A 25,895-nucleotide genomic window follows, 5' to 3' on the forward strand; every position below is an offset into this window, starting at 1 on the left:
GCAACCGCCTACCAGATAGAATGCACAGTAACCATCCCTTGACACTCTTATTAAGGCGCGTGACAACGACATGATCAAAATATTTTCATCCATTGCCCAATGCTGACGGTCACAGCCCGCTGATAATCGATGGTCTTCCTTTGAATATCGAATTGAATCCTGTGTCACGTCAAATCTTCCGTTGAGTGGAGAGATACACGCGGTTACTGCATTTCATTGGCTGAGAGATACACGCGGTTACTCCATTTCACTGGCTGGCCTTCGCTGCTGTATATATAGTCACTTCCATATCTCAATTCCATTTATTTGTATTTGAACTCACTAACTCCCAGCGAATCTCCAGCCCGTCTCCAGCAGAGCTTCTTCTGGTTCACCAAATATGGAAAAACACTCCCCGCAGGAGCATGACCAAGCCCATGTTATACAAGACAAAGATTGCGGGCAAAATTTGCAGCAATTTAAGGGAGTCCGATTGCGAAAATGGGGGAGTTGGGTATCAGAAATTCGAATGCCCAAATCTCGAGAGAAGTTATGGCTCGGTTCATACCCCACTGCCGAGCAGGCCGCCCGCGCCTACGACGCCGCAGTGTATTGTCTGAGAGGCCCCAACTCCAAATTCAATTTCCCCAATTCTGTGCCCGACATTCCCTCTGCGTCTTCGCTTTCCCGACAGCAGATTCAGGCTGCCGCCGCCAAAAATGCAATGCATCAACTCCCTCTGAGACCACCCCCTTCGAATAATATCGATAATACGGCGATGGAGGAGACCAAATCGACGTCAATGTCGGCTGCGGCTTCAGAAACGGAGGTGTCGAGTGACAGTCATCAAATATTGGAGGAACATAATAAGTTCGATTTCTGGGAACGTTTGTTCGAGGAATCCGATGGCATCGATGGCGGCCTCGGACTGAATTTGGAGAGAATGCCATCAATTGACGATGCATGGGCTTTGGATCTTAATCCCACTACTTGGCAGGAGGAGCAGATGGACAACATCATCGACACCCCCGATTTGTGGAACTTTTGAAGACTTGTTTGTAATAATGTGGAGAGATATCCAAGTCCTGAATGTGACAATTCGATACTGTCGAGCGGCAGCATTTCAAGAAAAATTATTTTAAAAGAGTGTAGTTTAAAAAAATAATGAAAATAATGAAAATTTTGAAATTTTGAAAATTTCAGCTGGAACCAAAATAATGAAAATTTTGAAAATTTCAGCTGGAACCTTTAAGTGCTGTAGGGATTTTTAAGTGCTGTAGGGATTTTTAATAGTGTTAAATCTATTTCAACTAAAAAAATATTTTGATTTTTCAATTTTTACTAAAAAACTATTCAAATACTTTAACATTTTGACTTTTTAAAATTTATTAATTTGATTTTACCAGCAACCAATCTGGATCAAGTGAATGTGTAGCACCATTAGAGAACGAAAACGCCTTTTAATATTCCTGCACAAGTCGTCGAAATCGGCTGGGAATAGGGATTACGGCCGAATCACGTGACTTGGATGGTCTTAAGAATTAAGATTCCGAGGCCTTTCAGGTCAAGAAATATGTTAAAGGTTTAATATTTAATGGCCATATGGTATAATTAATAATATGGTGTGGTTTTTTTAATAATAATATATGATATGATAGTGTACTTTTTCACATAATTTGTTGAGTCTTACAATACAGGGTAATGAGTGTATTTATTGTTAATTTTATAATAAAATTATAATATATATATTTTTAGTTTTAAAATATATCATATGACATTTAAAATTAATTAATTTAATATTTATTTATTTATTTATATTTTTTGTGATTAGTGTAATTGGTTGGTTCCTGTATTCATATCATTCATATCACATGGGTTGATTCTGATAGTTGTCACTGTAATCTTTAGGTTGTAATCTCTAGGTGCAATTGCACTGCCCCAAGCACAACACACCAATAAGAGAAGGTTTGAATCTTTGTGGCACGAACACCTTAGTAGTACATTCATTAACCAACAAACAACATCCTTAAAGACTAATTTAATATATGTATATATGAAAAAAAAAACATAACAATGTATCAATAATTCTTAAATCAATATAATAATTAAAAATAAATTAACAAGATAAATACATCTAAAAATTCTAAAACTAAATTTGTAATTAAATGATAATGACAATATAAATATAAAAACATTCCTCAACATAAATTAATTAGATAATAAACAAATATAAAAATATTTTTATCTCTAAATGGTTAGTTACAATTTTACAACTGCTAGCAACTTTACTAAAAAGTAATGCTAATAATACCTTAAGGTTGTATTAAAGGTCAATAAATATACAAATTATAACATGTTAATCTTTGTTATCACTATTAACCTTTCAACTATCCTTTAAAACAAACTTTCTTGTCTTTTCATCGTATAAAAAGTTTACCAACATGATATTTCAATTCAAATATAATAATTTACATGAACATCCAATATTAACGTTTCAACTACTCTTTAAAACATTTAAATTTCGTGGTCTTTTCAACGTATAAAAAGTTGACCAACATCATGATCTTTCTTTAAATATAATGATTTTGCTCAATGAGAATTTAAGAGTGTAGCTATATAAAACTAGATCTATGTAACCAGATCTATGTAAGTAGCTTTTTCATCTTTGGCAATGAAACACATTCATGATCAGAAAACAAAATTCTTCCCCAAGTGCATTTTTATTAATTATATAGATGATGCAAAATAGTATTCACTCATGGTATCTAATGTATCAACAAAATTTATTGTTATACGAGATATTATCTAGATGGATATCTATCGTAATTTGTGAGCTTGATTTAACTTCCATGCCATACTTGAATTCTAAGAAATGTGTGTCAACAAAATTCATTGTTATAGGAGATATTATCTATGATGGATATTTATAGTAATTTGTGAGTTTGATTGAACGTACATGCCATACTTAGAATTTTAAGAAATGTTTTACGCACGTGTCATCTCCTTTTAATCCTCTTAGAATTTTGAGAATGAAAATAATGTTTAACCTATTTAAGTGTGTTCTCATGATTTCAATGACCCTAAAACTACACTAGCTCCACCAATGCTCCACAACTTCCTTGATGGCTATATAAGAAGGGAAGTAGTCATTGATCTAGTTGATGATCATTCTAATCAATGTTGAACAAAATATGGGTTTCACTAAGTCTTTTTTCTTTTACCTCAATTTCTAGAGACTTCACATCTAGAAATATTTAAAAAAGCTTTTATCCATCTAGAATGGGATACCATCATAAATGGATAATTTTGTCGATTGATGATGAATGATATTTGAGATCTAATACTTCTTCTAAAATGAAGAACTTTTCAAACACAAATTGGTTTACATGAATAAATATGTTGCAATAGTATTGTTGGTAGATGGAAGCCTCATTAGTTTCCAAATGTAATTTCACAAGTAGAACACAATGAGTAGAAAAAAATATGTACCCTAGTTGAAAAAATAATTCCATCCACCTTTTCCTTGCCCTTGTTTCCTAATATATATGGAAATTCATCTAATAGATTTCAAATACACGTAAGAAATTTCTATCTAATAAACATGTAGTTTGTTTAGAGTGATATCCCTCAATGGCCTCAAGCAAGCACCTCAATATTCGTATAAAAAAGTGGGTTGATTCCTTCTTGACTCTAACTTTTCTATATGTCATTTTAACCCTAACATTACCATATATACACATATTGTATGTTAATGATATTATACTCATATTCTATTGTTCACACCAAACTTCTAAACCATTTGAAATCCAATATTAGAATACTTTTGACATAACAGACTTAATCTATTTGCATTATTTTCTTATCCTCCAACTTTTGAAAACTCAAGAAGGCATTTCTCTTTCCCAACCTAAGTATGCATGATTTTTATTAGTCATTTCTTTCATATAGACAATTGTAAACTAACCATGTCTCGCTTCCAATATGGAGCTATTTTTTCAATGACCTACAACTCACTTGTTTCCCTTTGCCAACCAAAGCATTAATGTGACATTCATCATTGATTTCACATGGTTGATTATAGATCAACCACATCTCATTTCAATTGTGGAGTTAAAAAAATTCCTCTTGATCCTCACCCACAATGGACATCACTTTATTCATATAGGAAGTTGGTGTCATCTTGTATCTAGCTCTTACTTGACATTTTTATTATTGTTGGTCATATTACCTAGTACGTATAATATTCTCAGAAAAACCATTGGAAAAACCAAAAAGGATATTTTGGTATATCTAGGGTATAGTTTAATTTGGTATTTATTATAATACATGAATATCTCATATGTTTGATTGTTGTATAGATTCAAATTGGACTTATGCACCCAACGATCAGATGTTTATTGTAAGGTATATTTTAAACTTTGGTTCTAAAGCTATCACTTAGATTTTCAATCAACACAATTCTCTATCTTTATTTATTAAAATTAGGATATCAAGCAACAATTTGTGCAATTTTAGATGTTATTTCACTTATACCAGCCTAAATCCATCTAACTATGGATCTATCATGCACCGATAGCGATCAAATCCCTCTAGGTTCAAACCTTCTCTTTGGAGTGTAGAATTTGAGGAATTGTTTTCACCTTGAGGGATTTGATCCTTCCGGACGCATGATAGATCTAGAGTTATATGGATCTAGGTTGGTTCCAATTGAGGGTAGCAATGTCACATTTTTAGATTATCATTATTATGTATATGTTTGAGATAAACTTCATACTTTGGAATTTACATTATGTTTTCTTTGCTTGACATGACCATATCATTCTTTTTTTTAATTTTGTCTGTGTTTCTTGCCTTGAATGGTTTATATGTCTATGTCTGGATGCTTTGAGTGGTTTATGTATTTATGTGTTTGGATTTGCATGGTAATGTTTGAGACTGCTAAAGTTGTTATATTTTATTTCTATGTATATGTATGTAAGGGGATAATCTTGGGTATTCTCTTGGAATACTCTAGTGGGGAGATGGATTAGCTCCTCTCAATGCTCTTGGTGGCAATGGTAATTAAGCTTACGAGTCCCCTGGTTGGATGGTAGTGTTGCCAGAGTAGAACCTTTAATTCTGGAAACTTTTGTGTGTGATGTGGTCTCCTTTTAACTAAAATTGGCCCCCATCTCAGCAAAAGACAACCCTATGTTCAACCTTGTTAAGGCATTGCCTTCCGGCTGTAAGGATAGTAGTTTGAGGAGGAGTGTGGTGCTTGGGGGGAGTCATTCACATGGTTTGGTGTGGAAGGCCATGCCAGTAGTGGTTCACGGTGAAATAAGGTCATTCTAAATGTTGTGGCAAAGAGGACGACCTAGGCAGGGTGGAGGAAACCAAGGAAGAGAAGAGCATGAGGAGGAAGGATAATTGGTTCCTTCTATCAAGAATTCACTTTGACGAGTCATTTTATCTACTCCTTTGACTCCATTGAAGTTCAAATCCCCTTGCTAATGCTTCGTAGGTCAGCTATCACAATCTTAGACTGAGGACCATGCTGATTTGGTTAGTTTCTTGGCTGGCATCCTCCAAAATCAATGTCATATCTTGGATCGACATGCCACTCTCAGAAGGAATTAGAGGTGTCTCAAGGATTTCATGGATATTTTTGTGACTCGCATGGCTTACGTGGAATCTCACATCCACGAAGCCTTTCACCACCCTGAAAATGTTTCCCAAGCTACGAAGGTCAATCATACTCCTTCTCGGATGCACAAATGGTTATTGGTTGTATATTATTTTTGGGTAAATTTTTTTCATGGTGGGCTATGGATCTGATTAGGCCTTGTTTTTTCAACTTTCTTTCCTTTTTTTCACTTTGTACCTAAAGGCCAACCAATCTAGTTGGATTGAGGCCATTTTTGCCTTCTTTCAGAACTCCTCACGATGTAATTTTCTCATAATATAATAGAAAATGTTGACTTACAAAAAAAATAAAAACTTAATCAAGATGCATTCATTCTTATAGGATTTCACCTTGTGAATTTACAATATTATATTTGAAAAAGATTAATTTATTTCATAGATTGTAAGGTAGGTCATGTATAAAAATGTAAAATTTTCAAATTTATGTCAAAGATCAACATGATATTTACTAAAATTGAACAATATTCAAAATTGAAATTATGGGTGTGCAATTACTTTAATTATTTAACTACCTCTTTGATTCAATATTTGTAGAGTATATCACTATATTTCAGTTTTGATAGAAATTGAAATTCTCACTATGTTCTTATTGTAATTGTATTATTTTTCTAAATTAAAATGCATAATTGGAATCAATTATTTTTATTTTTCTAAAGTTCGTCTAGTGACACATGTCTGGGGGGATTAAATTTCTATCACTTGGATTCACAAGAGCTTGCCAACTTGCTTTTTTCCAATTGTGCTACCACCCACAAACATAATTGGAATCAATTATATCATGTATAATACTATAAAATTTTCAAATTTATGTCAAATATCCTCATGATATTTACTAAAATTGTACAATACTTGAAATTGAAATTATGAAAGTTCAATTGCTTTAATTATTTAACTACCTCTTTCATTCTCTTTCATTCAGTCTTTGTAGAGTATATTCACTATATTTAAGCTGGAATATAAATTAAAAAGTTCACTATATTTATGTTGTACCTATCTTTATTTAAATTAAAATGCATAATTAGAATCAATCCCTCGAAAATCCCATTGGGTACCTATATTGTATATATCTTAATCTTTTATGAACTGCTGAGCATACAAAACAGTAAGTCAAATTGAAATTCCACGAGACATTGATTTGGTAGTTTACTAACACATTACTCAGTTTCTTTCCATCCCCCTTTTATCTCACACTACTAACATCGAATTTCAATCTCCTTATGAGAAGAATCCTTAAAATAATGCCCCACTCCATATGAAAAAAATATAAAATTCATTCCAAACCAAATCGTTTTTTATTTTTGGCCTGTTAATGTGACTTTATGAGCTTCAGAAAAATGGTTGCATATTTATTCTAATTTTTGGAGATGTGTTAAAATTTACTTAAAGAAATTTTTATTGTATCGTGATTTTTTTGTTATTTAAAATGTAATTTTTAAATGTATAAATGAATTTAGCATCTTGAAAAAAAAATTAGGTAGTTTCGTTATGAAGATATCACAATTCAAATTTAAGATCATAATTTAAATTTATGCAAAAGAATAGGTTGTTAAATATCCATAGCTAAAGCCTCATCAACACCTTTATGATGTATAACTCAGTCATATCAATCACTTGCACATGACCACAAACATATTTGTTTGGCCTATAAATCCCATTCAACCTTATTGAGGATTTTAACAGTTCAAAATATTTTTCTATGGTTAATTATATTTAGTATCCTTATATATTTACATTTTTGTTTTTTATTAGAGGTGACATCTTTTTATTAATTTATATATATATATATATATATATATATATATATATATATATATATATATATATATATATATATATTTATTTATTTATTTTTATTTTAAAAGACACGTGTCAAATCTATGTTGAACACGAACATACTTACACATAGCCCTCATACAAGGTTGTAGAATGTGCCTTTCAGTGCAACAAATCCTTTAGAGTTTGAATTATGAATCAACATCCACCCAATCTCTAGTGTGACAATTAGAGTGTTATTTAACTCACAAATGATTTAGTTGAACATTAGTACATCAAACATGTTGAATTACACATTCACTTCATTTAGAATATTCTTTAAAAATGCACCCTTTAATTGATTTATTTCCATATGGATGATCAAGTACTTACTAAAATTTTCATGATACCCCTCATGGAGGCCAATTTCTTAATGCTTTAGGTGATGTGAGGAGTTAATGAAATTTTCATTAAGGATGTATAATGCCTCCTTCCTTCTCCTTTATATGTCCTTGAATTCATTCCCAAGTTGTTCTTAAGGGGTGATGTTAAGATATTTTGACATGAGGTATTTCTTAAGCTTCAACTTGGTTTAATCTCTCTTTAGGATAAAGTGTGCTTTTAATAAGCTTTTATAATTCATTAGTCCAATGGTTATAATAATGCTCTACACATGAGTGATGTGACAATTTAAGCATCTTTTATAGTTAATGACACCTGACATATGGATTAACAATAGTTAATGACACTTGATATATGGATTAGCAAGTGATTGGTTCATGATATTTTTTAAATGATCACGGAGAGTCGAGAGTCATTTCTCAATGATGTAATTGAGAGATGTTCTTGTAAATTACCTTTACACATTAATCAATTTCTTAAATTTCTTTCTTTATTTATATCATTGAGAATTTTAACTACATAAAAAATCATGTCCTAATTATCAATTGGTGTATACTAAGTTTTTGTCTTAAAATATCTACCTTATGTCACAATATATTTTATATTTTGAACAAGGATAACCATTTGAGGAAGAGTAGATACACTACTTAGCTTTCCCAATTAAACTAGAAGAAATATTGACTAGTAAGAAAAGATAGTTATTGACCTAAATATGTGGTTGTCACTTTTTCTCTAGTATGGAACTTCTTGTTCTTGTTTAATAAGATCTTACAATACAAATCATCTAAATCTTTGTTATACCATTGAATATGAGAAACTAATTCAAATACATATTTAGCATTGAAAATAAAAATCAACTCATCATCTAATTCAAATTCCTCTCAAAGCTTATAAATTAGTATTAACCATTTAGTAATTCAATTTTAATTTGAATTTTACATATATATCATCTCACTATCTAAACATTCCAAACATAATATATATATATATATATATATATATATATATATATACACACACACACACACACACTAATTAATACATACTTGTCATCTTAATGTCTGCTAGAACCCAATTTGATGGAGGAGCACATTGTTCGCACCGCCCCGTGGGCAAAGGCCTCGCCCCTGTCATGCCCCTACCTTGATGGTGTCTTCCAACCATACATAGACAGGTGCGGCACCACCGAACTTTTCCATTTCACCACTACTCAAGTACAAAGACTACACTTACTCAACACTTAGTCAAGTTTCTTCAAGTGTTCATAATGTAGCGGAAATAACATTCATTCATTTATCTTCTTCAATTATCCTCAATTATGTGCAACAGAATAAAATCATCAACATAACACAATTACACACCTTTATATGGGAGGTGCAACTCCCTGTTAAGTCTTTGCAATAATGTATAAATCTACAAATACTTTGCAAATTACAAGTTTTCCAAAATCGTGGTCCCACCCAAAGTTGGCCTACACAGTTTGCCCAAGTTCCTTGGCGGTCATGGACTGGTCACTCAGCTTGCACCCATTGCACTACCAATGCCACTGTTCGCACTGCACTGCCCATGCTCTGTCGAAAACCCCAAATTATTTGTTGTCAAAACTGTCCTGCAACACTCTATCGATTGTGCCCGAGTTCACAACTTGTGTGCGACACTTCTGTCGATTCTGCCCGAGTTACAGTCTGCGTGCATTGACCCTGTTTTTCCCGTTGTGCGGGCGCATCGCCCAACCATAGTTTGACGAAACCTGACCTACGTGTGCCCTTGTTGAGGCATGTAGAGAACTCACTAAAATGTTTTCTGCCGAAACTAGAACCTCCTCACTCCTTTACCTGACCTGCGACTTGCCTCTACCTTCGCCCTTCAGTTTCCTTCCCTTGCTCTTCTTTGCACTGTTCAACTCTCTGCCAATATATATGACCTTCCTCTGAATGATTTTCTTTAAGAGACGCGTCAGTTGGTCCTACCCATGGGTTAGTCCATCCACATATGCGTGCAGCTAACCTGCACCCGACACCTATTCATGAAGCATCGCGCTTGTTCATGGGTTGGCCCACCCACATGACTCGCCCATCTCCCATTGTACACAACTTTCCCATCGTACATCGGTCACTCATCGCGCACGACTCTCCCATTGCACATCAATCGCTTGTCTCGTCGAGCAAGCGCCCGCTCATCATGACGTGTCTGCTACATGTGCTCGCCCATCCATCGCACATAACTAACCGCTACCCCCAAGTCGCCTTTAACCGACGATAGGCCGCACATAATCGAACTACTCACGTCCAAGTTTCTTTTAACCAAGCACTCCACCCGAGTCGCCTTTATCCGAATGCGAGCACGCGAGGCACATCTAGGCATGCCCGTACTACAACTTCAGTTTTTCGACTCCTTGAGGCATTTTCAACTCGAAGTCCTAACAACCCCCTTCCCACAACACAATACTTACATGACATCTTTTTTTAAAAACTTTTCTTTTTTTTAACTTGTTATATATATATATAGATAGATAGATAATTATAATTATAATTTTTTAATTCTATTTCAACCATTTGAAGTAACTATATATAAACATATCGAGAGGTGTATTTTACAATGCAATATAAGTGTGATGTGTAATTCTATTTGTCGAGACGATGTGTAATTTCATCTATTCCCAAATGTGAGTTGACACATGTTTCTCCTAAAAGAAAAATAAAATATTTTCTAAATAGAAAAATAATATCGTCTATAATAAAAAACAAAAGTAAATATACATGTTTAGTTACTTTTAATTAAAAGTATTATAAAACAATAATCATCTCAAACTCACTATGATCACTTGATTTATTGTTGATATTACAACTCAATGTGGTAAAATTATCTCACTCATTTTTAACCATAAATAAAATATTTTGATGTCACATGACTTAATATAATTTCATATCAGCTTTAAAAATGATAAAGTAATTAGAAGTAAAAAATACGAGTAAGAAATTTAAAACTTCTATTTTTCAAAAATATTTGAGCTCATGATTTAAACAAACTATTTGAAAAATTATGTTACAAATTTTTGTAGATATCAATCTTATATAAAAAGAAAATGTTAAAAAAATATTTATATATTTATATATAAAATATCTAATGTTCAAAGGAAAAAATGAAAATTCAATGTACTCTATATAGTATTTAAAAATACAATTTAAATATTTAAAAATTACACATTTATATATATGGAGAGAAACCATTCTAAATTCATTAGTATGTATAAAGGTTGAGAGGAATGGATATAAATAAACTATTGAAAAAGCTGTCAGTAATTTATGTGGATATCAAAAATACAATTTTAAACAATGAAAAAATACACATTGTATATTTATAGAGAGAACCACTACAAATTCATTAAGAGATGAGAGGAATGGATTTAAATAAACTATTTAAAAATCTATGTTATTAATTTATGTGGATATCAGCTTTATTGTCAAAGGCTTCTTATTTCAACTTAAGGTGGATGAGGATTTGTTGATTTTTTTATTTGTTTAATTAAGGGATTAGATTGATTCTCAGGGGAATATACTCATCATATGCTTAGTTTTAATGTTTATCATTACAGATTTGTTGTGTTGCAATGGCTTTGAATAAATTTAAAAAAATTATATTCATGCCACGTGGCTCCCCGCCAACTAATTTTCTAAGGATTTGAGATTATTCCAATTCTAATAAGTTCCTCCATGATAAGTTCGTCATTATTATTTACAATATTCATTTATATATAGGCAAATTTTAATTTGTAAAATAGTCCATTACTTTTAATAAATTTTAAAAATTAGATTAGTGGCTCCCCACCCACCAATTTCCTAGGGATTTGTGATTATTCAAATTCTAATAAGTTTCTCCATGATAAGTTCCTAGTTATTATCTATAATATTTATTTATATATAGGCAAATTTTATTTAGCAAAATGGTCTATTTTACAATAAGATATGTAATTCCTTTTTTTCATGAAATTAAAGTTGACCCATAACTTTTTTATACATGGTTAATGAGGTAAATGTGTGCATTAGTAAAGCATTCTTAGTATTGCAATATGCTTTTTTGTTATATTTATGAAGCCTTTTGCTATATCAACTGCATTAATATTTTTAATATAATAGTACTAGTATATATGTATATTTATAAAATAATATATGTATATTTATATGTATTTTTAATATGGTTATACTAAATCCATACTTAAATGGATACACATTTTTTTGGTTTTTTTTATTGAAATTTAAACTCGTGCCCTATTATGGTATATGAGAAATGCTTCTATTTTTTTTTTTAGAAATTCAATCACTTTTTAATTCACATTCATCATTGTTATTCCTCGAATCTTCAGACTCGGTAGAGTGCTACGAGTGTATAGACTTGTTCCCCCACTTCACGCCAATATCAAGCCAATCTTAGTCAATTAGTTTTCTTCAACTTAGCATTCATGTGTTTCTCCATATAAGTGGAATTGTGATAAGAGTGTCTAGACTTGTTCCCCCACCGCGCCAATATCGAACCATTCTTCGTCAATTCGCTTTATTCAACTTAGCATTCATGTTTTTCTCAGTATAAGTGGAATTGTAACACATTACTAATACTCTCTTTAATATAAGAATTTATTATTAGTGTATATCAATAAACCTAATTTAACCTTTTGTAAAAAATTGCGTCGACGGGTTGAAGAGATATAAATCCCATCTCAACCGTACGGGAAAACGCAGGAGCTTCGAGAATGGAGTCGTTTAGGCTTTGAATCCTCGGGTACGGAATTTGCCATTTAAAACTTGTGATTAACTTGTCTCTACAATCTTACGTTGCCGCGTGCAGGCGGCTAACAATAAGAGTGCACAGTAACAATCCTGGTCAGTGTGTCACTCTTTCTTAAGACGCGTAACGACGACGCGATCAATATATGACATCATCCATTGCCCAAAGCTGACGATTTCTTGTTCACATTTTCAAAAGAGAAATCAATGGTCTTGCTTTGAATATCGAATTGAATCCTTTGTCACGTCAAATTTTCTATTGAGTAGAGAGATACACGCGGTTACTGCACTTCACTCTCTGGCCTTCGCTGATATATATATATAGTCACTTCCATATCTCATTTCCATTTATTTGTATTTGAACTCACTAACTCTCGGCGAGCTCCAGCTACGGCAGAGCTTCTTCTGGTTCACCAAATATGGAAAAACACTCCCCGCAGGAGCATGACCAAGCCCATGTTATCGAAGACAAAGATCGCGGGCAAAATTTGCAGCAATTTAAGGGAGTCCAATTGCGAAAATGGGGGAGATGGGTATCAGAAATTCGAATGCCCAAATCTCGAGAGAAGTTATGGCTCGGCTCATACCCCACCGCCGAGCAGGCCGCCCGCGCCTACGACGCCGCAGTGTATTGTCTCAGAGGGCCCAACTCCAAATTCAATTTCCCCAATTCTGTGCCCGACATTCCCTCTGCATCTTCCCTTTCCCGGCAGAAGATTCGGGCTGCCGCCGCCAAAAATGCAATGCATCAACTCCCTCTGCGTCCACCCCCTTCGAATAATATCGATAATACGGCGATGGAGGAGACCAAATCGACGTCAATGTCGGCTGCGGCTTCGGAAACGGAGGTGTCGAGTGCCAGTCATCAAATATTGGAGGAACATAATAAGTTCGATTTCTGGGAACGTTTGTTCGAGGAATCCGATGGCATCGATGGCGGCCTCGGCCTGAATTTGGAGAGAATGCCATCAATCGACGATGCATGGGCTTTAGATCTTAATCCCAATACTTGGCAGGAACAGGAGGAGCACATGGACAACATCATCGACACCACTGATTTGTGGAACTTTTAAAAAAAAATTATAAATAAGTTATTAAAATAATAAAAAACTAAGATTATGATTAAATTTGGTAGAAATTTTTGAAAATTTGAAATGTTGGGATGCTATATAAAAGTTTTTAATGATATTGAATTTTAAAAAATGTCAGCCCTGGAAAAAGCTCTGATTGCGTCATCTGACAATATTCTGCCATTAGAACTCCACCATCTGACAGTATTCTGCCATTAGAACTCGGGTGGAAAGGTTATTATTAAACCTTACCGACCATTCAAAATAATATCCATTAACAATAATACTAAATCTATTTTCACCGTAAAAAAAAATTCAAACATTATAGCATTTTGATTTTTCTTATTTTTGAAATTTCTTTTACCCGATTTCCATCGCAAATCTGGGTCCAAGCGAATGTACAGCATCGTCGAATCACGCGACTTGGACGGTCTTAAGAATTAAGATTCCGAGGCCTTTTCACCTATTAGATAGTAATACGTAATTTTGTCTGATTTCAATTTTGTGAGATTAGAGCATACTTAACACATTTGACTTGTAATATCGATCCATGGTTTGGGTTGGGTAGAGATATTACGTTATTTAAAAAATAATTTATATATATAAAAGTTTTGGAGTATAATTTTATGTTGATTTTTTTGGTTAAGAAATTTTTTTATGTAAAGAAATAGGTTAATGGTTTAATATTTAATTGGCACATGGTATAATTAATAATATGGTGGTTTTTTTTTAATAATAATATATGATATGAGTGATAGTGTACCTCTTCATATAATTTGGTTTGTTTCACAATACGCGGTAATTATTATCTTTGCTCTTAATTTGACTATAAAATTATAAGATATATATTTTAGTTTTAAAATATACCATATGAAATTTAAAATTAATTAATTTAATATTTTTTTGATTTTTTTTTCTGTGATTAGTGGAATTGGTTGGCTCCCATGACATGAGGTGGATTCTCGAGAGTTCCATTATAACCTACAACACACGGGTAAGACGAGGTTTTAACTTTTGACCTGCATAATAACACATAACAATGTATCAATAATCCGTAAATCAATATAATAATTGAAAATAAATTAATATTGCAAATTCATAGATTTAAGTTTTAAAACAAGGTTTGTAATTAAGTGATAATAACAATATAAATGATAAAAGCATTTTTCAACGCAAATTAATTAGATAATAAACAAATGAATATTTCTATCCCTAAATGATTAGTTAAAATTTTCCAATTAGTTACAAATTCACTAAAAAAATGCTAATAATACCTTAAGGTTGTGTTAAAGGTCAATAAATATACATAATACCTTAAGGTTATGTTAAAAGCCAATAAATATACAAATTTTAACTACATTGTTTTTGCATGTTAGTCTTTGTTATCAGTACTAACCTTTCAACTATCCTTTAAAACATTTCAACTTTCTTGCCTTTTCATTGTAGAAAAGGTTTACCAACATGATCTTTCCATTCAAATATGATAATTTTGCACATGAACATCACATATTAACCTTTCAACTACTATTTCAAACATTTAAATTCCCTGGTATTTTTAACATATAAAAAGTTTACCAATATTATGAACTTTCTCTAAATATAATGATTTTTCTCAATAAGCATTTAAGAGTGTAGCAACATAAAACCAGATTTATGTAAGTAACTTTTTCATGTTTAGCAATGAAGAACATGTGCACATCCATGATGAGAAAACAAAATTTTTAAAAAATGCATCTTTATTTAGAAATGCATTTTTATTGATTATCTAGATGATGCAAAATATTATTCATTCATCGTATCTAATGTATCAACAAAATTCATTGTTATAGGAGATATTCTCTATGATGAATATCTATGGTAACTTGTCATACTTGAATTTTACGAAGTGTGCGATCTCCTTTTAATCCTCTTAGAATTTTGAGAGTGAAAATAATGCTTCACCTAATCAATTGTGTTCTCTGAATGAATTCAGTGACCCTAAACTTACACTAGCTCCACCAATGCTCCACAACTTCCTTGATAGCTATATAAGAAGGGAAGTAGTCATTGATCTAGTTGATGATCATTCTAATTAATGTTGAATAAACTATGAGTTTTACCAAGTCTCTTTTCTTTTACTTCAATTCTAGAGACTCCGCATCTTGAAATATTTAAAGAAGCTTCTAGCCATCTGGAATGGGATACCATCATAAATGAAGAATTTTGTTGATTGATAATGAATGATATTTGAGACTTCTCCTAAAATAAGAACTTTTCAAACACAAGTGGGTTTACATGAATAAATATGATGCAATAGTAGTATTGTTGGTAGATGGAAATCTGATTAGTTTCCAAATATTATTTCACAAGTAGAACACAATGAGTACAAAAAAATATGTAACTTAGTTGTCAAAATAAATTCTATTCACATTGTCTTTTCCCTTGTTTCCTAATATATACATAATTATATCTAATGGATTTCAAATACACCTAAGAAATTTCTATGAAATAAAGATGTAATTTGTTTAGAGTAATATCCCTCCATGGCCTCAAGCAAGCTCCTCAATATTCGTATAAAAAAGTCTAAGAAATTTCTATGGAATAAAGATGTAATTTTTTTAGAGTAATATCCCTCCATGGCCTCAAGCAAGCTCCTCAATATTCGTATAAAAAAATCTAAAAAATTTCTATGGAATAAAGATGTAATTTGTTTAGAATAATATCCCTCAATGGCCTCAAGCAAGCTCCTCAATATTCGAATAAAAAAGTGGATTAATTTCTTCTGGACTCCAAATTTTCTATATATCATTTTAACCCTAACATTACCATATATACACACTTATTGTATGTTAATGATATTATACTCATATTCTATTGCTCACACCAAACATCTAAACCATGTGAAATCCAATATTAGAATACTTTTGACATCATAAACTTAAGTTATTTGCATTATACGAATACCCTCCTACACGGAGTTTTCAATTGCTTTTGATTACATATTCACAAAAGGCCATTACTAATACTCTCTTATACTGAGTTTTCAACTGCTTTTGATTACATATTCGACAACAGTTGGAGTGTTTTTTAATATAACAATTTATTATTAAAGTGTATATTAATAAACCTAATTTAACCTTTTGTAAAGAATTGCGTCGACGGGTTGAACATATATAAATCCCATCCGAACCGTTCGGGACAACGCGGGAGCTTCGAGACGTTTACTCTTTGAATCCTCCGGTACGGAATTTGGCATTAAAAACTTGTGATAAACGAAGATTGTAGGGTCTCTACCTACCTTGCCGCGTACAGGCGGCTACCATTAAGAATGCACAGTAACGATCACTTTTCAGTGTCTTACTCTTTTTAAGACGCGTGACAACGACATGATCCATTGCCCAAACTGACGATCCCTGTCTGCCGATAATCTGGTATTCTGTTCACATTTTCAAAAGAGAAATCGATGGTCTTCCTCTGAATATCGAATGCAATTCTTTGCCACGTCAAATACTGAGTTTTCAACTGCTTTTGATTACATATTCATCCACTGATTTCGACAATAGTTGGAGTGTTTTTTAATATAACAATTTACTGTTAAAGTGTTTATTAATAAACCTAATTTAACCTTTTGTAAAGAATTGAGTCGACGGGTTGAACATATATAAATCCCATCCGAACCGTTCGGGACAACGCAGGAGCTTCGAGACGTTTACTCTTTGAATCCTCCGGTACGGAATTTGGCATGAAAGACTTGTGATAAACGAAGATTGTAGAGTCTCTACTTACCTGTTTATTTTAAATATTTGTTTATAATAATGTAGAGAGATATCCAGGTCCTGAATGTGACATTTCGATCTGTCAAGCGGCAGCATTTCAAATGAGCCACTCGCTTACTGAAGTTTTATTTTAAAAGAGCTTAGTCTATAAAGCCATAAATAAGTCAAGAAAATAATTGAAATGTTGGTAACATTAGGATAAAGAAGTCAAGAAAATAATTGAAATATTGGTATGATTATGATAAAATTTGATAGAGAATTTTAAAAATCTAAATTGTAATTGTCAAATTTCAAGATTTTAAGTGCTATAGAAATTTTGGGTGTTATAAATTTTTTAATAATACTATATTTATTTCTATCTTAAAAAACTATTCTAATAAAAGCCCTGAACAAGTCGTTGAAATCAGCTGAGAATAGGGATTACGGCTGAATCCGATGCCTTTCCACCTACTAGATAGTACAATGTTTTCCTCTACTCCTGGGGCGTGAAGAGCGTTGTGTTGTTGCAGTTGCGGTTGTTGTGTGAAGCAAGTTGTTGCAATAGCAATAAGAAGGGGCAATGCCCGGTTCAATCGATAGCTGGACGTTCCCGTTCAAAGCCATTTGTGAGCCATGTGTTTAAACCCTCTTTGGCAGCCATGTGTTTAAAGACGACAACTTTGGCAACCATGTAACTGAAAATATGTTTTTAATTTCTAAGCATGAAATGTTATTCAAACTAATGTTAGCATTAGTTTAATACCTTCTTTAAACTTCAAAATGCAAAATGTAAAGGAAATGGAATAGACTTTAATATATGGTTTAGCCTCTCTGCCTCACGAAGAGGCTAAATAAGAAGCGAAAAGTTTTCATATATTGTTAGGTTAAATACTTTAGTTACTTGTCGCAGTCACGAGAGTAAACAACTAAAAAAGTAGTTGAAATTAGTGTCAAGCCCTCCATATTGAGAACTATAGTCCATGCCATCTGCCAGATGGCAGAGACTAATAATACCTTAAGGTTGTGTTAAAGTTCAATAAATATACAAATTCTAACTACATTGTTTTCGCATGCTAACCTTTGTTATCAGTATTAACCTTTCAACTATCCTTTAAAACATTTCAAATTTATTGTCTTTTCATCGTAGAAAAGGTTTACCAACACGATATTTCAATTCAAATATAATAATTTTACACATGAACATCCCATATTAACCTTTCAACTACTCTTTAAAACATTTAAATTTCTTGGTCTTTTCAACATATAAAAAGTTGACCAACATTATGATCTTTCTCTAACTATAATGATTTTGCTCCATGAGCATTTAAGATTGTAGCAACATAAAACGAGATGTATGTAAGTAGCTTTTTCATGTTTGGCAATAAAGAACATGTACACATTTATGATGAGAAAATGAAATTCTTACAAAGTGCATTTTTATTGAGAAATTCATTTTTATTGATTATCTAGATGATGCAAAATATTATTCACTCATCGTATCTAATGCATCAACAAAATTCATTGTTATAGGAGATATTCTCTAAGATGAATATCTATCGTAACTTGTGAGATTGATTTAACGTCCATGCCATACTTGAATTCTAAGAAATTTTTTACGTGTGTGCCATCTCCTTTTAATCCTCTTAGAATTTTGAGAGTGAAAATAATGCTTCACCTAATCAATTGTGTTCTTTGAATGAATTCAATGACCCTAAACCTACACTAGCTCCACCAATGCTCCACAACTTCCTTCATGACTATATAAGAAGGGTAGTCATTGATCTAGTTGATAATCATTCTAATCAATGTTGAATAAGCTATGAGTTTCACCAAGTCTCGTTTCTTTTACTTCAATTCTAGAGACTCTGCATCTCGAAATATTTAAAGAAGCTTCTAGCCATCTAGAATGGGATACCAACATAAATGAAGAATTTTGTTGATGGATGATGAATGATATTTGAGACCTCTTCTAAAATCAAGAATTTTTCAAACACAAATGGGTTTACATGAATAAATATGTTGCAATAGTATTGTTGGTAGATGGAAGTCTGATTAGTTTCCAAATGTTATTTCACAAGTAGAACACAATGAGTACAAAAAAATATGTACCTTAGTTGCCAAAATAAATTCCATCCACCTTGTCCTTGCCCTTGTTTCCTAATATATACGAAAATATATCTACTACTCGGTAGTCATGTCAAAACAGTCACGTTTACAAAACCGACGACCGGATTTGCAGCGGCAAGGGTTTCAAATACACCTAAGAAATTTTAATGGAATAAACATGTAGTTTGTTTAGAGTGATACCCCTCAATGGCCTCAAGCAAGCTCCTCAATATCCGTATAAAAAAGTGGGTTGATTTCTCCTTGACTCTAACTTTTCTATATGTCATTTTAACCCTAACATTACCATATATACATGTATTGTATATTAATGATATTATACTCATATTCTATTGCTCACACCAAACTTCTAAACCATGTGAAATCTAATATTAGAATACTTTTGACATCATAAACTTAAAAGTTATTTGCATTATTTTCTTATCCTCCAACTTTTGAAAACTCAAGAAGGTATTTCTCTTTCCCAACCTAGGTATGCATGCTATTTATTAGTTATTTATTTCGCATAGACAATTGTAAACTAACCCTATCTCCCTTCCAAAATGAAGCTATTTTTTCAATGATCTACAATTCACTTGTTTCACTTTCCCAACCTAAGCATGAATGAGACATTCATCATTGATTTCACATGGTTGATTACAGATCAACCACATCTCATTTCAAGTGTGGATTTAAAAATAAAAATCCTCTTAATTCTCACTCACAATGGACATAACCTTATACCTATAGGAAGTTGGTGTCATCTTGTATCTAGCTCTTACTTGACATTTTTGTTATTGTTGGTCCTATTGCCTAGAATGTATAATATTCTCAAAAAAACCATTGTAAAAACCAAAGAGGATATTTTTGTATATCTAGCATATAGTTTAATTTGGTATTTATTATAGTACATGAATATCACATATGTTTTATTGTTGTATAGATTCCAATTGGGCTTAGGCACCTAATGATCAGATGTTTATTGTAAGATATATTTTAAACCTTAGTTTCAAAGTTATCACTTAGATTTTCAATAAACAAAACTCTCTATCTTTATTTATTAAAATTAGAATATCAAGTAACAATCTGTGCAATTTTAGATGTTATTTCACTTATACCAGCCTAGATTCATCTAACTATGGATCTGTCATGCGCCGATAGGGATTAAATCACTCTAGGTTCAAACCTTCTCTTTGGAGTGTAGAATTTGAGGAAATATCTGCACCTTGAGGGATTTGATCCTTCCGAGCGCATGATAGATCTAGAGTTATATGGATCTAGGTTGGTTCCAGTTGAAGGCAACAATGTCACATTTTTAGATTATCATTATTATGTATATGTTTGAGATAATCTTCATACTTTGGAATTTACATTATTTTTTCTTTGCTTAACATGACCATATCATTCTTTTCTTTTTAATTTAGTCTGTGTTGCTTGTCTTGAATGGTTTGTATGTCTATGTTTGGATGCTTTGAGTGGTTTGTGTATTTATGTGTTTGGATTTGGATGGTAATGTTTGAGACTGCTGCATTTGTTATCTTTTATTTCTATATGTGTATGTAATTGTATGTTAGTAATTAGTTGGTGATGAAGAAGGGAGACAATCTTGGGTATTCTCTTGGCATGCTCTAGTGGGGAGATGGATTAGCTCCTCTCAATGCTCTCATTGGAAATGGTAATTAAGCTTACAAGACCCTTGGTTGGATGGTATTGCTGCGAGAGTAAGTCATTTAATTCTGGAAACTTTTGTGTGTGATGTGGTCTTCTTTCAACTAAAACTAGCCCCCACCTCAACAGAAGACAACCTTACGTTCAAACTTGTGAAGGCATTTCCTTCCAGCGGTTAGGATAGTAGTTTGAGGAGGAGTGTGGTGCTTGGGGGGATTCGCTCCCATGGTTTGGTGTGGAAGGCCATGCTGGTAGTGGTTCACAGTGAAAGAAGGACATTCCAAATGTTGTGGCAAAGAGGACGACTTAGACGGGGTGGAGGAAACCAGGGAAGAGAAGAGCATGCAGAGGAAGGAGAATTGGTTCCTCCTATAAGGAATTCACCTAGACAAGTGGTTTTACCTGCCCATTTTGACTCCATCGAAGCTCAAATCCATTTGATTTAATGCTTTGTAGGTTAGTTATCACAATCTCAAAATGAGGACCATGCTAGTTTGGTTAGTTTCTTGGCTGACATCCTCCATAATCAATGTCGTATCCTCATGATATTTAGTAAAATTGTACAATACTTGAAATTGAAATTATGAAAGTGCAATTACCTTAATTATTTAACTACCTTTTTCATTCTCTTTCATTTAGTATTTGTAGAGTATATTCACTATATTTAAGGTGCGATATAAATTAGAAAGCTCACTATATTTATGTTGTACCTGTATTTATTTAAATTAAAATGCATAATTAGAATCAATGCCTTGAAAATCCCATTGGTTACCTATATTGTGTATAGCTTAATCTTTTCTGAATTTCTAAGCATACAAAATAGTAAGTCAAATTGAAATTCCATGGGACATTGATTTGGTAGTTTACTAACATGTTACTTAATTTCTTTCTAGACCCCTTTTATCTCACCCTACTAACATTGAGTTTCAATTTCTTTATGAGAAGAACCCTTGAAATAATACCCCATTCCATATGAAAAAAATTATAAATTCATCCCAAACCAAATTATTTTTAATTTTTGGCCTGTTAATATGACTTTATGAGCTTCATAAAAATGGTTGCATATTTATTCTAATTTTTGGAGATGTGTTAAAATTTACTTTAGCAAATTTTTATTGTATCGTGATTTTTTTTGTTATTTAAAATGTATAAATGAATTTACCATCTTGAATTTTTTTTAGGTAGTTTGGTTATGGAGGTATCACAATTCAAATTTATGCAAGAGAATGGGTTGTTAAATATCCATAGCTAGAGCCTCATCAACACCTTTACGATGTATAGCTCAGTCATATCAATCACTTGCACATGACCATAGACATGTATGTTTGACCTATCAATCCCATCCTACCTCACTGAGGATTTTAACAATTCAAAATATTGTTCTAAGGTTAATTATATTTTATATTATTATATATTTACATTTTTGTTTTTTAGTAGAGCTGCCATTTTTTTATTAAAAAAATATTTAATTTTTTATTTTAAAAAGACATGTGTCAACTCTATGTTGAACACGAACATACTTATACATCACCCTCATACTGGGTTGTAGAATTTGCCTCTCAGTGCAACAAATCCTTTAGAGTTTGAATTTTGTATCAACATCCACTCAATCTCTAATGTGACAATTAGAGTGTTATTTAACTCACAAAAGATCTAGTTGAAGATTAGTACATCAAACATGTTGAATTATACATTCACTTCATTTAGAAGATTATTTAAAAATGCACCCTTTAATTGATTTATTTCCATATGGATGATCAAGTACTTACTAAAATTTTCATGATACCCCTCATGGAGGCCAATTTCTTAAAGCTTTAGGTGATGTGAGGAGTTAATGAAATTTTCATTAAGGGGTATAATTCCTAATGCATCGTTCCTTCTTCTTTGTATGTCATTGTATTCAATCCCATGTTGTTCTTAAGGGGTGATGTTAAGATATTTTGACATGAGGTGTTTCTTAAGGTTCAACTTGGTTTAATCACTTTTTAGTATAAATTGTGCTTTTAATAAGCTTTTATATTTCATTGGTCCAATGGTTATAATTATTCTCTACACATGAGTGATGTGACAACTTAAATATCTCTTATAGTTAAGGACACTTTACATATGGATTAGCAATAGTTAATGACACTTGATATATGGATTAGCAAGTGATTGGCTCATGATATTTGTTTAATGATCATGGAGAGTCATTTCTCAACGATGTAATTGAGAGATGTTCTTGTAAATTACCTTTACACATTAATCAATTGCTTAAATTTCTTGATTTATTTATATCATTGAGAGTTTTAACTACATAAAAAAATCATGTCCTAATTATCAATTGGTGTATACTAAATTTTTGACTTAAAATGTCTACCTTTATATCACAATATACTTTATATTTTGAATAAGGTCATTTTAGGTATGTTAACTTTTTGTCTTAAAATATATGCTTTGGAAATATACTTTACATTTTGAACAAGGTTAATCATCGAAGGAAGACTATATGCACTACTTAACTTTCCCAATTAAACTAGAAGAAATATTGACTAGTAAGTAAAGATAGTTATTAACCTAAATAGGTGGCTGTCACTTTTTCTCTAGTATGGAACTTGTTCTTCTTGCTTAATAAGATATTCCAATACAAATCATATAAATCTTTGTCATACCATTGAATATAAGCAACAAATTCAAATACATATTTAGCATTGGCAAAAAATTCAACTCATGATCTAATTCCAATTCCTCTCAAACCTAATAAATTAAAATTAACCATTTAGTAATTCAATTTTGATTTGAATTTTACATATATATCATCTCACTATCTAAACATTCCAAACATAAAATTTCATATTACATATATATATATATATATATATATATATATATATATATAAACACTATTTAATACATACTTGTCATCTTAACATCTACTAGAATCCAATTTAATGGAGGAGCAAATTGTACGCACGACTGTGTGGGCAAAGGCATCGCCCCTACCTTGAAGGTGTCTTCCAAACACACATAGGCGGGTGCGGCATTGCCAAAAAAATTCGTTTCACCACTACTCAAGTACATAGACTACATCTACTCAACACTTAGTCAAATTCTTCAAGTGTTCATAATGCAGCGGAAATAACATTCATTCATTTATCTTCTTCAATTATATGCAGAAGAATAAATCATCATCATAACACAATCACACACATTTATATAAGAGGGGCAACTCCCTGTTAAGTCTACCCAATAATGTATAAATTTGCAAATACTTTACAAATTACAAGTTTTCCAAAATCGTGCCGCTACTCAAATTTTCCCTGCACACTTTTCCCAAGTCACCTGGCGGTTGTACATCAATCATTCATATTGTGTCTGTTGCACTGCCACTACCATCATATGCACTGCACTGCTCATGTTGTGCCAGAAACCCCACATTACTTACTGCCAAAACCATCCTGCAACACTCTTTCGATTATGCTCGAGTTCACAACCTGCGTGCGACACTTTTGCAATTATGCCCGAATTACAGTCTGTGTGCAAGGGCCCTGTTCTTCTCGTCATGCGGGCACATCGCCCAACAATAGTGCGACGACACCTGACCTACCTATGCCTTTGTTGCGGCATGCACAAAACTCGTCGAACTGTTGTTTGCCGAAGTTAGAACCTCTGCACTCCTTCAGCCGACCTGTGCCTTGCCTCTGCCTTTGCCCTTTGGTTTCCTTCCCTTGCTCTTCTTCACATTGTTCAAGAGTTGAACGAGTTTCTTGGTCGATGGTTGAACTCCATCAACTCTTCGCCAATATATACGACCTATCGCTGAATTCTTTTCTCCAGCAGACACGTCAGTTAGTGCTATACATGGGTCACCCCTCTCCACAAATGTGTGCAACTTACCTACCAAACGACACACCTGTTCATGAAGCGTCGTGCCTATTCACGAGTCAGCCAGCCCACATGACTTGTCAATTGTACATCGGTCGCCCGTCACACATGACTTTCCCATTGTACATTGGTCACCCGTCGCACACGACTCACCCATCACACATCAATCACTTGTCTCGTCAGGCAAGCGCCTACTCATCACGATGTGCTCGCCCATCTGTCGCACATAATTGACTACTACCCCCGAGTCGCCTTTAACCAACGATGGGTTGCACATAACCAAACATCTCACCTCCAAGTTTCCTTTATCGAACACTCCACCTGAGTCGCCTTTATCTGAATGCGGCCACCCATGGCACATCTAGGCAGGCTCGTACTACAACTTTGGTTTTTCTACTCCCTAAGCCATTTTCAACTTGAAGCCCTAAGAACCCCCTTCGCACAACACAATACTTACATGGCATATTTTTTTAAAAACTTTGATATATATATATATATATATATAGAGAGAGAGAGAGAGAGACTTTTGTATTTTTTAGTATATATATATATATATATATATATATATATATATATATATATATATATATATATATATATATATATATATATATATATATATATATATATATCTATCAAGAGGTGTATTTTACAATGAAATATAAGTGTGATGTGTAATTTCATCTATTCCCAAATGTGAGTTGACATTTGTTTCTCCTTACAAAAGAAAAAAATCTTTTCTAAATAGAAAAATAGCATTGGCTATATGCATGTTTAGTTACTTTTAATTAAAATTATTATAAAAAAACAATAATCTCAATCTCACTATGGTCGCTCGATTTATTGTTGATATTATA

General features: G+C 32.6%; 2 protein-coding genes across 2 annotated transcripts; both read left to right on the plus strand.

Annotated features, from left to right (window-relative positions):
- Nucleotides 1-379: 379 nt before the first annotated feature.
- LOC149176169 (ethylene-responsive transcription factor ERF039-like) lies at nucleotides 380-1,027 on the plus strand. Its single transcript, XM_089421367.1, has one exon. It carries the CDS (start codon nucleotides 380-382, stop codon nucleotides 1,025-1,027), a length of 648 nt encoding a protein of 215 aa, XP_089277493.1.
- An 11,991-nt stretch (nucleotides 1,028-13,018) lies between these two features.
- LOC149176170 (ethylene-responsive transcription factor ERF039-like) lies at nucleotides 13,019-13,672 on the plus strand. Its single transcript, XM_089421368.1, has one exon. It carries the CDS (start codon nucleotides 13,019-13,021, stop codon nucleotides 13,670-13,672), a length of 654 nt encoding a protein of 217 aa, XP_089277494.1.
- Nucleotides 13,673-25,895: the final 12,223 nt, after the last annotated feature.

The sequence above is a fragment of the Pinus tabuliformis genome, chromosome 4_1 (assembly GCF_031772625.1).
Source record: "Pinus tabuliformis cultivar Carrire ecotype Pingquan chromosome 4_1, CPIR1, whole genome shotgun sequence".
Lineage (NCBI taxonomy): Eukaryota > Viridiplantae > Streptophyta > Pinopsida > Pinales > Pinaceae > Pinus > Pinus tabuliformis.